Source organism: Thermobia domestica, chromosome 8 (genome assembly GCF_964235325.1).
Source record: "Thermobia domestica chromosome 8, izTheDome1.hap1.1, whole genome shotgun sequence".
Lineage (NCBI taxonomy): Eukaryota > Metazoa > Arthropoda > Insecta > Zygentoma > Lepismatidae > Thermobia > Thermobia domestica.
Genome location: NC_137461.1, coordinates 17614721 through 17629865, shown reverse-complemented (window position 1 = coordinate 17629865; position 15145 = coordinate 17614721). Strand labels below are relative to the sequence as shown.

Sequence of the window (15145 nt, the reverse complement as noted above, 5' to 3'; positions counted from 1 at the left end):
CCCCCCCCCCCTAAGTACAAGGTATTTTCAAATTTGTACTATATTGAAAACAAGGTGTTGAGAGTCTTGGCGGCTATGTTAAGTAGTAGTTTCAATAGCAGTCTTTCTTTTGTGTATATACTCTTGATGTGTTATCCATTACTTGCTTCTACATAAATTGTGTTTATTGATCTGGCCTCGTACTCGAGAGATGCATTTCAATCTGAGAACGAAATTAAAAAATGAGGCCACATTTTGTTAATTTTCGATAATTATTTAGCATTCAAAAGTATCAAAAATATATTTAAAAGAGAGAGAGAGAGAAAAAAAAAGTCGCAAGACTTCCATTGAAAGTTCTAGGTAGACTGCAGGGATATCTTGAACAAACAAATATTGCTTTGTACAAAATACTTTTAATAAATATATGAGACATAATTCTAACTAATTATTTACATTAAAAATACTCAATGTCTAATGTGGCCTCATATAATAATCAATTAACGTAGAAAACGCTGCAAACCCAAGTGCGCCAAATATTCCTGCTTTGACTCCAGCTGGAACAAAAACAAAAAATAAAGCAGCTAGTATGAAATAATAACACTCGACGAGCCTGAAAACCATGCTATACATGAAAGAAGAGAATGTTACACTGAAAATACTTTACAACATAGTTTCATGAATAGACATGAATTCTGAATTTGACAGCAACTGAGAGGTATGAATATTCAGTTGAATCTTAATCTCAGCTAAACTCTAAGCAATTCATACTATATCCTTTAAACAACTGCTACATCCTGGTTACTTTTACTTGAATTCATAAAATAGTATATTTATTGCAAATAGTAATTTAAAAAAATAACGATTCCCACAGGCAATCTGTACTAACATTGGTGGCAATTGGCTTTAACCCTCGCACTACATACGTATTTTTTTGTAACGCGGAGTACAAAGGGGGGTATTTTGTACCCACCTGTTAAGATTAAATGTATCTCGCTAAAAAAAACAAATTAGAAACTCACAAAAAAAAAAAAAAAAAAAAAAAAACTAGAGTGACAGGTGAACAGTACAAGGGATAAGGCAAATAGCCAAATTCAGAAAAGGTGGCATACAGCTATGATACTGTCATCTAGAAGTGACACTATTAAATGCCAGTCATATCTACCAACGGGGGAGTAAAATAGCAAATTTATGACACATATTAACGTTCAATTTGCATCATGGTAAGGTATACGGTTTAGCTAAACATGTTGAGCAATATTTTGTTATTTTACAATTTTAAAGAAATAATTAAAAGAGTAATTACAAGAAACACTGTGGTGGGCACAAAGTACCACCCCGTTGGTAGTGCGAGGGTTAAATACTATAACCTTTTTTTTTTTTTTTTTTTTTTTAAATATTGAGACTAAAAAAATACACTTACGATAGAATAACTCAATATTTGCTGTAGTTTATTGTAAATTTCAAGAACTATTTGCGTAAGGGCTCACAAGAATTGAACCAACATTGAATGAAGTACACACAAATCCATAATTAGATACACAATTTCTTCAGAACGGAAAGTATACATATCGACCCTAATTTTCAAACGAGCATAAGTGCACCATTAACGTTATCGCTTTGCAGTCAGAGGCATTACGTTCAAATATCTCTGCTAGCCATTTTAAGTTTTTCACGATTCATCCCGATATCTCAATATATAGATCTCAGTTGACTTTTTCGAAAATTTTCCACCTTCGAACGCTAATGTTCCTAGTTTAAAATAACCAGATGTCAACAATATTTAAAACATTGTTAATAAACGTAAGAAAAATAGTGTTTTTTCACTTAAATGTGGCAAAGTAAGAGAATTAATGTTAAGTGGAAACTGAAAATTATGATAGTTCTAAGCTTTTCGATTTTACCTCAATTAACGAAAAAAAAAAAAAAAAAAAAAACAATCCTTAAAGAAATATAAGTAATTAGTTCATTTCAATATGTTATGTAAATTAATTTGAACAAAGTAGAAAATTACGATGATTTTAAATGGATTTTTACATTAATTCACGTAAAATGATGCATTCAAGGTTGCGCATACATGAAATTATATAAATATCACTATAAAGTAGTTTACTATTACCCCATCTCTTTTTTAACTATTCGAACTAAACTTGCTGTGGCTGTATGTATATGATGTATTACTCCTAAGCTTTTATACGAGGGCATTCAGAAAGTAACTTTTCCACGCGTCACATAGCTAGGAAACCGTACGTTGCGCAAAGCGACTGCATGCACGTGAGAAAGTAAGGTCCTAGCATGGAGCATGCGCCAGCAGAACTTCCCTAGTGCTCTCAGAAGTGTCGTAGCAGTGGTTGAGGATGGACGTTCCTATTCCTGCTCCCGCCTCGTGTGAAGTGCGAGCAGTGATGAAGTTTTTGAATGCACAGGACATAGCGACGATTGAAATCCGTCACCAGCTGTGCTAGGTCTATGGACCAAACATCATAAGCATGACGATGGTGCGTTGCTGGTGTAGACAATTTGCAGCAAGATAACAGATCTCCTGCAACAGTTCGGCTGGGACATTTTGGATCATCCATCATATAGCCCGAGTGATTACCATCTGTTCTTACACCTCAAGAGATTCCTGTCAGGTCAGCATTAGCATTTTCAGAACGACGGAGGAGGTTGTCAAACAGTGGTTCCAATCTTAGGTGGCCGAGTTCTACGACACAGGTACAGACAAGTTGGTCCCATGGTATGACAAATGTCTCAATTCCGGTGGTGAATATGTTCAAAAATAGCTAAACACACCCTGTATCTGGCACAATAAACGCTTCCAATCAATTATGTTTTGTTTCTGTTCAAGGCCTTTGGGAAAGTTACTTTCTTGATGCGCCTTGTATTTATTTTTATTTTATTACTTACATTTTTGCACTAATCCAACTGGAAGAACTGAACAGATGAAATCATTACAGTGAGCTAACTTTAATTTTAATTTTAAAAGGATATATAAATAATAAATAGTAAACAAATAATAAATTTCCAACCCTACCTCTTAGTCCGATTATTCCACCGGTGACACCTCCAGCATAGGTACCATTCTTCCAGTCACTTTTGCCTCGGTGCTGAAATAAAATAATTAGGCTTATTATAACACAAGCTAAATAATTATCTTAATTTTCGGAATTCTCTTTTGACTTACACTATAAATTGAAAATGAGTTGCAAAATACTTTGCAATAAAAAAAATAATAATGATAATTAGGATTTAATTCTTTGTACTAAAGCAACGTAAAGAACACATTTTAAATTTTATAAGATTTAGGGAACGGAAGTTCATGACCTAAAAAAATATAGATATATGACCTATAAAATGCCCTAGAAAACATGCCAAAATGACATAAAAATTGTGAAAATGGTTAAATTTGTAAGACACGACTTCGATGCTGCTCATCTGATGCGGTGAGGGGTCGCCCAGTACGGAGTTGCTTGTGCAGACCAGCAGAGATAGCAGCTGGATTTGCTTTTTTTCAACTCCCTGGTCCACCGTCTCAACGAGCCGTCATCGTAACCAGCTGTCATTCAGAGATGAATTTAGAAAAGCTCGCAACCTACAGCTGTCAAGAATTCAATGACAGGTCGCTGCTTCACATCATTTCCATGTTGGTCACTATCTTCCTCAGTTATCGGCACATCAATGACATTTTGGAACAAATGAAACAAGTACATACAGGACAAATGTAGCTACCAGGTATGGAAACATTTTGAAAATTTGCTCACACACACACAAAAAGTTACAATCATGGAGGCATTACTTACCAACAGTCAGCCGACAATTACTGACTCCATCAGCGGTACAAATTCTCATATTTAAGCATGCTACATTCTTTTAAGCAATATCACAGAGTAGGGTCAGAATATGAACTACATTAAAATAGAAGTAATAAGTAAAATATTCTAAAACTTACCGATTCAATTACACATTCCACAGCCGAAAACATGGCGCCCACAATTGCAAAGTTCTTTGCATAACTCAAGGTAGTGTTCTTCATATCCCGTAGCACTTCGCGAGCTGTTTGTTGAGCTGCATCAGGTCCTGTGATCGTCGGATTTACACTCGCTGAGAAAAGACCAATGGCACCACCCAAACCATAACCTATGGGGAAACAAACAACATATAAGTCTTGTAGTATAGCGGAAAATATGAATAAAGTTTGTAAAATGGAATGAATGTGGTTGTTTTGATCGCTATTGACATTGACATAAAATATTCACTTCTGCCTTTATATAGCCCAGGGCCGTGCCATGGAAAATCAGCGCCCGGGGCGAGAGTATACGACGGCGCCCCCTACATATATTCCAAGCAATTTTTCCTGTCTTTTTTCCTTCCGAATTTTTCGCCCCCTTTACTTCGGCGCCCGGGGCCGTCACCCCGCTCGCGCCCCCACGGCACGACCCTGATATAGCCTAATAAATACATTTAGCTGACACACGAAACGAAGTAAGCATGGAAAACAAATTACAGTAATTGTTAATAGACATTACTGAAACCCTATAGGAAAACTTTTACAGACGTAATCAACGAGCCAAATATTTCACTTATTTTAGTGGGGACTGCGGTAGCTCAGAAACTGACCGTTCTTTTCTAGTATATGGGGTTCCTTGGTCGCGCATCCTAGGTCATTTAGGATTAGGAATTAGATTTCTGAGCTTTTCGGCATCGATGGCCATGTTACCCCGTCACGCATGAGGATGAATGACAGAAACCTACGCAAAAGCTCACTCAGGGTGGCTGGTATGAAAAAAACTTTTACACTTTTTCGACCGAGTGGGATTCGAATCCGGAACTGCTCGCACCAAAAGCGACCAGATCATTGGTCAATGTGACAGTTCTTACATTGGAATGGCAAAGATGAATATACGCACTAGAATAAAAGAACAAATAAGACGCGAAAGTTCAGAATTCTGCAATTTCTGGCTTATCAATACATCTAAATATAACCAAACAGAACTTAAAGGTCAACGTTATTAAAAACTTCAGGGGCCGCGGTGGCTCAGTGGTAGAGCGTTCACCTCTGGTGCTAGGGATCTCGGGTTCAAACCCTGCTCCCGCCAAGTGAACTTTGTGGTGGACAAACACCGTGTGCATGGGTTTTCTCGGGGTTCTCCCGTTTCCTCCCACTTTCTTCATTCCACCATTTCATTCATTACTCATTATCACCGTCTCCTTTAGCCTAACCGGCATAACCGTGGGACGTAAAACTCAAAATTTCATTTCATTTTTAAAAACTTCATCACCAGTAGAACGGAATGTGTCTTGAGTCATGTATTAGAAACAAAAGAACAAAGTTACATTTGGACAAAGGGAATCTCTTGGGATTTAATTACAGACTACTTCATTGAAAAATATGCCCATGGTCAGGCTTCGGGCGCCCATTGTCAGGATAGCAGACCCGTCATTTGAATTCCAAACGAGACAGAGGTTTTGACTCAGAAGAAAACACTATGGAAGAAACCCACTTTGTCATTATTTTTTCCTACTTACTGGTTAAAAACAATTAGTTCTAAAGTTAATAAACAGTTTTATCGTTTTCAACTTAGCTTACATTTGGTACCAAAATGTTCACCATCCTCTTAGGTATTGATCAACACCAATATCATCTATCTATGACGTACGGTTCCCGAGATATGGCTTCTTAAAACTCCCGAAATAGGAACTTTTTTGGCCAATATCCTGGGAACGGCAAGTAATACAAAGATCACATTGGTGCTGATCAATACCTAAGAGGATGGTAAATATTTTGGTACCAAATAGTGACCGGAGGCCACTGGCCAAATCACACAATTTTCCAGACAGAATTTTAAGATGTTTACGAGCAAGGAATCAAATCTCTTCTTAGATCTTTGTTGTTTAAGAGTACAAAGGGCTAGTACCTCCTTATGTTGTTGTTGTCAATTTACTGAAGGTTGGTTTAAAGGGACAAGTTTTGCCGATAGATGGCACTACAGTTTTCGTATCTCTCCCATGTATTTTTTATCTTTTACGAAAATTCACGATTTTTCTTACAAATTTCAACCTACAGACTTCAAATTTTTAGAAAAGGAACTTCATAATCTATCGAAGGCAATAAATCGTGCGATTTTTTATTTAGAATTTTCTTCATTGTTGAAATGGATATCCAAACCTTTAACAATAGAACTGTTTCAACAATGCAGAAAATTCTAAATAAAAAATCGGCATGGATTGTTCCCTTTAATAGGTTATGAAGTTCCTTCTCTAAAACTTTGAAGTCTCTAGGTTAAAATTTATAAAAGAAATTGTAAATTTTCGTGAAAGGTAACAAATACCTGGGAGAGATACGAAGACTGTAGTGACATCTATCGGCAAAACTTGTCCCTTTACACGAACCTTAATAAAATATGAAACACGGTATATGGTATTCTAACTGAAAAAGTAGTATCTTATTAATTATACAACCCTTCGTCAATCAGTGTTAGAAACAATCAGGAAATCTAACCTTGATATACACATATTCAGAGCATGTCTTCCTCTCCCCACTTTTGACTTCCAATCGCCGTCACTATATGTAGACTATGTGATAGAGACTAGTAAATGCAATGTAACTATCAAAGTACTTTATCACTCTAAATATTAATCACTGACTCTTAGAATTAAGTTTACACTATATAAGTATTTGCTGCTTCTTAGTTCATTTTATATGAGCTGGATTAAATTTAGAGAAAATACATTTTTCTGTGTGGAACTTAATATAAAATTCCGCTTTTTGTCTTTGTATGTCAAATTTTGGCCTTATATTTAATATACCCTATTACAATATTGATCATTTCATTATTCTGAAAATTCCTGATAATATATAAGAAAAGTGTCCAAAAGTATCAGTACATCCCTAAGTGTTACTTAAGAGTCTTCATCCCGGCGAAATTAAAATACCGCTAATTTTACAGTAATTATGTGATACCTTCAAATCGATAAAAGATAATTGAAATATAGAACAAGAGCGCCCTAGACAATATTATTTTGCGTGAGGTACCGTTATCTCAAGTCACCTAGTAGCTTTCCGTTTTCAGCTGTTTAGAAACGCGAAAATAAATGCCGATTTTCAAAATGGCTCGAAATCGAAAGCAGATAAGTGAGTCGTGATAATGGATGAAGACTCTTAATCTTAATAAAATGTGCCAAATGGTATCAATGTTCAAATGGTTATTTATTTACTATCATAGAGCTAACAAACCTAACAGAAAGATGTCGTTTGATGTTAGATCACAGCCTGCAGTGGTCAATTTTGGTCGTCTCTTAATTCGAAGTACTTCCGTATCACCACTAGATCCTTCTTTTCCCCTTTAAATGTTAACATCATAACTCTATCATCAATATAGGGCACGCTAGCACAGTGATAGAGCGCTTACCGCTGGTACGTAGGGCTCTTCGGGGTACTCCAGTTTCCTCCCACTTTATCATTCCACCAATTTTTTCATCATCATTCATTCCCCTATCATAGTCTTTCTCAGCGTAAAGGGTATAACCGTGGTACGTTAAACTGAAATATTTTCTATCATCAACAAATTCTACTTTTACTACCTTCATATTTAAGCGCTTACCAAGAATTATTTCTACAGAATTGTGACCATTCTTTCCATTACCTAAATAAAAGATTCTATATCCTTCTCTTTTCAACATCCCATTATCTTCTCATCTAACTTCACAAACTCCTACCACATGTAGATTACTTTGTTCCATCTAGATTTTTTTAAAAAAAGATTTTCTTACTTTGCTGCCTGTAACATGCTTAACCTTTTGCTCTTCCTTCTCTTTCTTTCTCTAGCTTGTTTCTTTCTCGTACAAGAAGTCCTTCCCAAGCCATCCCTCTCCCGGAGATTCGAATGGGGGCATATTTTACCTCCGGCACTCTATTTTGACCTGGAAAAGATCACTTTACAAATGTTCTCTTTATGCTGTCAGCAAACAGGGAAAAATAGAGTGGTGGTTTCCCGTTGCCTTCCACCTCGCAGTATTCTAGCCGTTAAAGCCGCTCTAACCACGCCTCAGACTAATGACCAAGTTGCCGTACCAATCACTATGATTTCCACCAACTTGGCTACTGGAGAAGTGCTCCCAGAACACTCTTTGTGTGGGTAATCCATTTAGATCAATTCGGTAGGGGTGTCCTTTCCGGTAGTGAACTACCGCCGACATAGCTCTAAATTCCACTGTAGCACGAAATTCTCCCCACTCGACATGTAAGTATATCCGTTAAGATTGTGTTCATCAGAGAGGTCAATAGGTATAGGATAAACACAATGAAATTCTTGCTAGATTTTCTTTGTAGGTCGGAGAAAAATATGAATATCAAATGCATAATTATCGTGAGTTTTAACCTTTGCACGGTGCTGGTCAAGTTCAGGCACAGTATATTTTGTAAAATTCAGTACTGTGGAAGGAAAGACATGTTAATGAACAGATTCCTGCACGCGGTAGAATCGAATAGTAAGTATTAGAGGTGTATTTTGTGTTTACAAATATTTCGTTACGAGTGTGAAACCATTGGAAGCGCTATAGGAACTCGTGTCACTGCGAAAAATCACTTGATTATGCTACCTTTTGCTTACTCGTATACCCACCATCTCTGAGCGCCTGCTCCCTTCGGACGCATTCGCGCACAAGTGGATTAGCTTCGTCCTACTCTGACTCGGTTACATAGCATTCGTGCCTTTTTAACGACCACCTAGTACAGGTTGGTTTATGTTTAATGCATGTAGTTATTATACTATATATATATATATATATGGGCGTTCTATTTATACGCAAATCGTCAAAGAATTCAGAAATGTCTTGCAGGACAATAAGAAGGAAATTGGTGAATTAATTGGTAAATGGTGTTCCTAAACTTGACCTGAACGAAGCACAAATATTACAACGTATCAAACCAACCTTATTTCAGTACAAGGCACATTTACAAACGGAAAGTGTTAGTTACTCGCAGAAACTACTCTCTCATCATCTTTTTAATTTCTCTTACCTATGACACAACTCATCAGAGTTTTAAAAGGACAACTTTCAAATGCTGCTTCAACCATTTTTTCCTGGTCGGTTTTAATTTTAATCGGCCCCACTACTCTCGGAATGATAATATTTTCCCTAAATCGGTGGTTATTCCCAATAAAATATTTTGCAAGGTGATCTAATTCGTCATTTGTGAACTGCGGACTTTCATTTTGGTTTTCCATGATTTTATACTAAAAGCTACACAACTTAAAACATAATATTTTCACGTAACACACGCATAAAGAACTTTCTGCATACGGGGTAGATACTGTCTTTTGTTTTTGGCAAAATACGTCTGTGTACTTATCTGTAATAATTCGTTTGTCAATTGTCTAATCGTCGAACGAAGTATTTGTATATCACAACTAGGCGGTTGAGGCAAAGGAGTAATTACGTGTCGGATTAAAGTGAATGATTTACTAAACGTAAGTATGTAAATTAAGCTGTTATGTTTACAGATATATATTAAGTAAATATGCGTTAATTTGTGTGATATTTATCATTGTATAAATAATATTTTTTGTGCTGCTAATTTTTAGGAATTTGGAAAATGTCACCACACCAAATTCTGCCATAAAGTGTTCCAATGTTATAACGTTTAATAAGTTTTAAATTCATTATTTTATACAGGAATAAATATAATATAACTGGAAGATATTTATCATAGTAATTTTACTCTAGTGGTACATAAAATGTGTTGGTTTCTTGGTGCAGATATGTGAATTTAAAAATGTACCGGTAAGTTTGTTTTGCATAGATAACGAGTACTTAAGAATATTTATATTTCAAAATTAACCCATACAAAGTATACTTTAAGCCGGTTCCACATAGATTATGTTTTTCTATTCGTTTCTCTTTCGCACAGGAAAACGTGAAGAACCATGATGTAGCAGTTCTTCCGGCATCTAATCTAGGTTTTACATATTAACTTGTTAAAGATATGAATACAAAGAAATATTAACATTAATACTAACGTGCAGGTTTACTTTGGCTCACCACTTGAAATAATTGTTGAAAAAATATAATTCTTACACTAATTTCCTTGTTATTGTCTCCTGAAAGCTTTGCGCTGGGCGACATGAAATATATTTCATTTGGCATAGATAGAATTCAAGGGGTCATTACCATTGGAGGAAACATTACAATTCTTCTATGATTTGCGTATAAATACGTCTTCCCGATGTATGGTATAAAAACCACAATGAAAAACGCAAACCAACCTGTGATAGGTGGGTACTAAAAAGCACGAATGCCGTCTAACCGAGTAAGGGCAGGGCGGTGCTGGTGGGCATGCGCAGGGGTGTTCGAAGGGAGCAGGCGCGTCAGCGATGGTGAGTATACATTTGTTTTTTTTTTATAAGCTTGCAGAAATTTGTTTTTTATAAGTCCGATGGCAGAACTTCCTTTTTCTTTCTGCGATGAGCTTTTGTAAGTGTAGGAATTCTGCAAAAAATTTTTGCAGATGAAACACTTATGATTCTTAAAAATACACTTTACGCGACGCAAAAAACAGTTCAAACAATATTTATGCGAGTAATCCGGCCATTTAAGACATCTACACATAGCAGGAAAGTTTTTATACTTTTCTGTTGGCTATTTTTTTCTCCTCTGGCAATTTTTCTGCACAGGCGTGGAAAATTTTCTGCGATCACATCGCAGATCGCGGCATGTTCTGCTATGGGTTTATGTGTTTTCGTGTCAAGTATTGATTTTTACCTGTAAATCTTCCAATATGTTGTGTGCCAAATACTAACCATTACCAATACTAATACTTAATAAGTAACATAGCGTAAGCAAAAACAGCTAATATGGTGTTCGTTAAGAATAGATCAATGCAATAATGGAAATTTTAGGTTAAAATCTAATATTTCAGATAATAAAAAGGAGTGTCTTACGATGTCAATTTATATTTACAATTAAGTATAGGTAGAGGATATCAAGAAATTTATATTAAGATACTATAAAGTAAATTAATTCACTTTGTCATAAGAAAAGACCTGCAATACAGTACGCCCTACAATTTACTTGGGTAACGTATGATTGGTATTAAAGTAACAGTGAGTACGAATAGGGCCCCTTCCTTCTGCTGTATTGGCTCAGTTAAGAACAAACACTCCAAAGTGGGGCACAAAATATAAAAAGATTAGCTATAATACCCTGCTTCACTATTGGTACAGTATTCTGTTGGTGCACTATTGGTAATATTTTGACTTTTGTAATATGTGTAATTTATTACTTGCTTTAATAAGACACAACCTATAGGTCTTTTATTTTATTTTATTTTTTTTTAATTTTTAATTTTATTTATTTTTTGAAGGGATTTCTTGATATCTAACCTAGTTGGTGAATCGTATCGGCACAGAGTATCAAACGCTCAACACTGACTTAATACGTCTGAATCCACTATTGGTCTCCGATTATTCTCTCCACATGTGAGTTAAGCTGCCTAACTAACTAACTCTATGGCCTATTGAACCCGGAGGTTCATATCCGCGTTCACAAAAGCTCTCCACTGACTTCTATCCTTAGCCAACTGGATCAAGTTTCTACTTTCTATTCACATTTCTGCGAGATCCATCTTAATATTATTCTCCCATCTGTGCCTAGGTCTTCCTAATGGTCGTTTCCCGATTGGACTTCCAGTTAAGACTTTGAAAGCTTTACTACTTTCTTCCATTCTGGCTACATGACTTGCCCACCTTAGCCTCCTAGACTTGATGACCCTAACAGTGTTTGGTAAAGGATATAAATTATATAGTTCCTCGTTATGTTCTTTCCGCCATTCTCCATTCCCGTTTCTCTTGGGTCCGAATATTCGTTTTAGGATTTTGTTCTCAAACACTTCCAGTCTATGTTCTTCCCTCAGAGTAAGCGGCCATGTTTCGCAGCCATACAGCACAACAGGCATGACTGTCGTTTTATATATTTTAAGCTTCAGATTCCTCGGCAAGGTTCTAGATTACTGGTCCCCCTTCTCTGGATTCGAGTCACTGATATAGATGACCCAGAAAAGCAGAGAAACTGTATTATTAGATGACCAGAAGAAAATAATACACTTTTTCGGATCTTCCAGATCACCTATACCACTGACCCGCATGTCCCTAACCCCCCCCCCCCCCAACAACACAAACCATAACCTAAAGTATTATTATTTTACAAAAAGTTACAAACTTCTCCAAACTATAAGAGAGCAAGCCCCCTCTAACCCCCCGACAACAATAAACATTTCTGTACACATATGTCGCAAAACCCTCTAACCCAAAAAACTAACATATTGTTATTTGAAACACGTAATGACTTGTGAAAACGGTTAATATAATTTATAATAAATAGTGTCCACAGCAACTAAAGAAACATCATCATCGCAAGAATAAGGAAAAAGGAGCATGCATCAGGTAAGCAAATACTTCTATTTATGAAAAATACAGGAGGACCAGTAATCTAGAACCTTCCCAATTCCTCGACAGAATTCGCGATGAAAAAAGGTTTTGAATTGCATAATAGCCACGAATCCCGTGCTTTTAGTCGTCATTTAATTTCTTTGTGAATAGGATTTTCGTCTGTTAATATTGATCCTAGATATTAGAAAGTATTCACTTTATCAAAAGTATTATTTAATATTTGAACGTATCCATCATTTACTGTATTCCATGTATTCAGTTCTCTCTGAATTTACTTCTAAACCCAAGTCCTTCCAAGCGTTTAAGCTCATCATCATCAGAGGTATTCTGCCTTTATTGACAGGTCACTTGCCGCAGCTGAGAAGCTTCCATGCTCCACGGTCCTCCGCTAACCTTTTCGTCTTCGCGTATGATCTTTCTGTTTTAATATAATCAATTAATTGTAGTCTTCTTCGCCCCCTCTCTCTCTTTCCCGACACCATACCCTCTAGGACGTCCCTCATGATACAATCTCTTCTTAGGCAATGTCCCAACCAGTTTCTCTTCCTCTTCCTAATAATATCTAAAAGTGTTTTTTTCTCACCCACAATTTCTAACACTCTCTCATTCGTTTTCCGCTCGACCCAACTAATTCTTTCCATTCCTCTGCACACCCACATTTCGAAGGCTTCCAGTCGATTTTCATCACCTTTACGTAATGTCCACGTTTCCGCCCCATACAGTACAACACTCCACACGAAGTATTTTATGAGTCTTTCTCAACTCTTTATTCAAGGTCCCACAAAACAGACTTTTCTTCCTCCTAAAGGCTTCTTTCACCATTCCTATTCTTGCTTTTATTTCACGTTCGCACTTCATGTCATTACTAAGAATACTACCCAGGTATCGAAACCACTTGTTCTATTTTCTCCCCTCCTACTTTTATATTTGACACAGACCCCTTCGTTCCAATCAACATGGCTTTTGTCTTTCTAACATTTATTTTCATCCCATATTCTTCAAAGCCCTTTCTCATTTTTTCTAACATTTTATTGATTTTCTTTTCAGATTCTGCAACAAGCGCCATATCGTCTGCAAATCTTATGCATCTAATCATTCTACCTCCTACCGAAATGCCATCATCATCATGTAAACTCTTTTTCTAGATAAACATTAAATAGTGTTGGCGAAAGGCAGCATCCTTGTCGAACTCCCCTTCCAGTTGCACTCTCTTCCTTCAGTTCTTCCCCTATCCTAACACTTACTTGTTGGTTCATGTATAAGTTTCTTATGAGTCTTCTATCTTTCCATTCCAACCCTATCTTTGTTAGAACTCCCAACAACAATTCCCAATTCATGCGGTCAAAAGCCTTTTCTAGATCAATAAATACAACATACACCTCTTTCCCTTTTTCTATAAATCTTTCACCGATCGCCATTAATAATTGAGCATCTCTTGTGCCCTTGCCTCTTCTGAACCCGAACTGCTCCTCCTCAACATCTTTATTTGTTCTTCCATATAACCTTGTATTCAGTATTCGGAGCAGAATTTTAGCTGCATGAGATATGAGACTAATAGTTCTATAATCCTCACATCTCTTTGGGTTCGATTTCTTAGCCATCGGTATCATGATCGTTTCCAGAAAGTCTTTTGGCCATTCTCCTGTTTCATATATTTCATTGCATAGTCGCAACAATTCTTTCTTTCCCTTGTCTCCTATATTTTTAATGAATTCGATTGGTATGTTATCTATTCCGGTTGCCTTTCCATTCCTAATCTCGGATATAGCCTTTTCAAACTCATCCCGAAGAATACTTAATCCTTTATCATCCTCGCCTACTTCATTTTCTACTTCAACATTTAGGCTACACGGTCTATCCCTACTCTCATATAAGTCTTCAGCGTATTCTTTCCACCTTCGTATGACCTCATTTCTCTCGCTGACTACCTTCCCATTCTTATTTTCTACTGCCATCATAATACCCCCTTGTTTCCTCCGAAATTCCATAGATTTCACCTCCTTGTACATTTCCTCATATTTCCCAGCTCTTTCTAATTCTTCTATGTCCTCGCATTTTCTTTTGTAAAACTCTTCCCTCGCTCTGTCGGTTTCTCTTCGTAATTCATTATTTAACTTTCTGTACATCTTTCTGCCCTCTTCTGTATCAACCTGTTTCCACATCTTCCTCTCCCTCATTTTCTGCAACATGTGCTCTGTAACCCATGTTTTTTTTTTAGCAGTTTTGTGTTCGCGGTAACCTACTGCTTCTTCTGCAGCCTGCTGTAAGCAACGTTTAATATGTTACTACCTGCGCCTATCCTTTCCTCGTTTGAACATTTTTCTTCGAATTTTTCAACGAAAAGATTTCTTATTTCCTCGTTTTTCAACTTTTCAGTATTCAACACTTTGTTACCTACTTTTCGTCTGCCTACATTTTTCAGTTGAATATCTACTTCGGCCAGCACAAGATTATGATCAGAGAAAATATCAGCCCCGTGAAGGGTCTTCGCGTTCTTTAAGCTATTCCGATACCTGTCCTGAATCATAACATAGTCTATCTGATATCTTCCGCCGTCTATTGGTGATTTCCATGTATATCTTCTTCTCTTGTGCTGATTGAACCAAGTGTTCCCAATTACTAGTGAATTCTGTCTACAGAAATTCACCAGTCCCTCTCCCCTTTCATTTCTTTCGCCTAAACCATATTTGCCTATGATACTACCTTCCTGTTTTTCTCCCACA

General features: G+C 36.6%; 2 protein-coding genes across 4 annotated transcripts in view; one reads left to right on the top strand and one right to left on the bottom strand.

Moving 5' to 3' along the window:
• Window positions 1-372: 372 nt before the first annotated feature.
• LOC145692728 (mitochondrial import inner membrane translocase subunit Tim22) lies at window positions 373-9330 on the bottom strand. Its single transcript, XM_081768154.1, has 4 exons — window positions 8996-9330; window positions 3926-4113; window positions 3011-3083; window positions 373-533 (listed from the first exon to the last, which is right to left on the bottom strand). Exons 1-4 carry the CDS (start codon window positions 9201-9203, stop codon window positions 451-453), a joined length of 552 nt encoding a protein of 183 aa, XP_081624280.1. The 5' UTR covers window positions 9204-9330; the 3' UTR covers window positions 373-450.
• LOC145692726 (sarcalumenin-like) overlaps window positions 9316-15145 on the top strand; it is a 173549-nt gene continuing 167719 nt past the window's right edge. For 2 of the 3 annotated variants that reach the window (XM_081768153.1, XM_081768151.1), the window contains exon 1: window positions 9316-9446. The gene's annotated coding sequence lies outside the window, so the exon portion shown is untranslated. Of the gene's footprint in view, window positions 9451-15145 lie in introns of all 3 variants that reach the window. The other variant, XM_081768152.1, reaches the window with a different exon arrangement.

Bases quoted from the DNA above. Each gene is read 5' to 3' on its own strand.
- LOC145692728 (XM_081768154.1), bottom strand. From the start codon at position 9,203: ATGGAAAACCAAAATGAAAGTCCGCAGTTCACAAATGACGAATTAGAT. The intron at 4,114-8,995 runs GTAAGAGAAATT...GTTTCCCCATAG, and splicing joins TCTGATGAGTTGTGTCATAG to GTTATGGTTTGGGTGGTGCC. The intron at 534-3,010 runs GTAGGGTTGGAA...TTTTTGTTCCAG, and splicing joins TGGAATAATCGGACTAAGAG to CTGGAGTCAAAGCAGGAATA.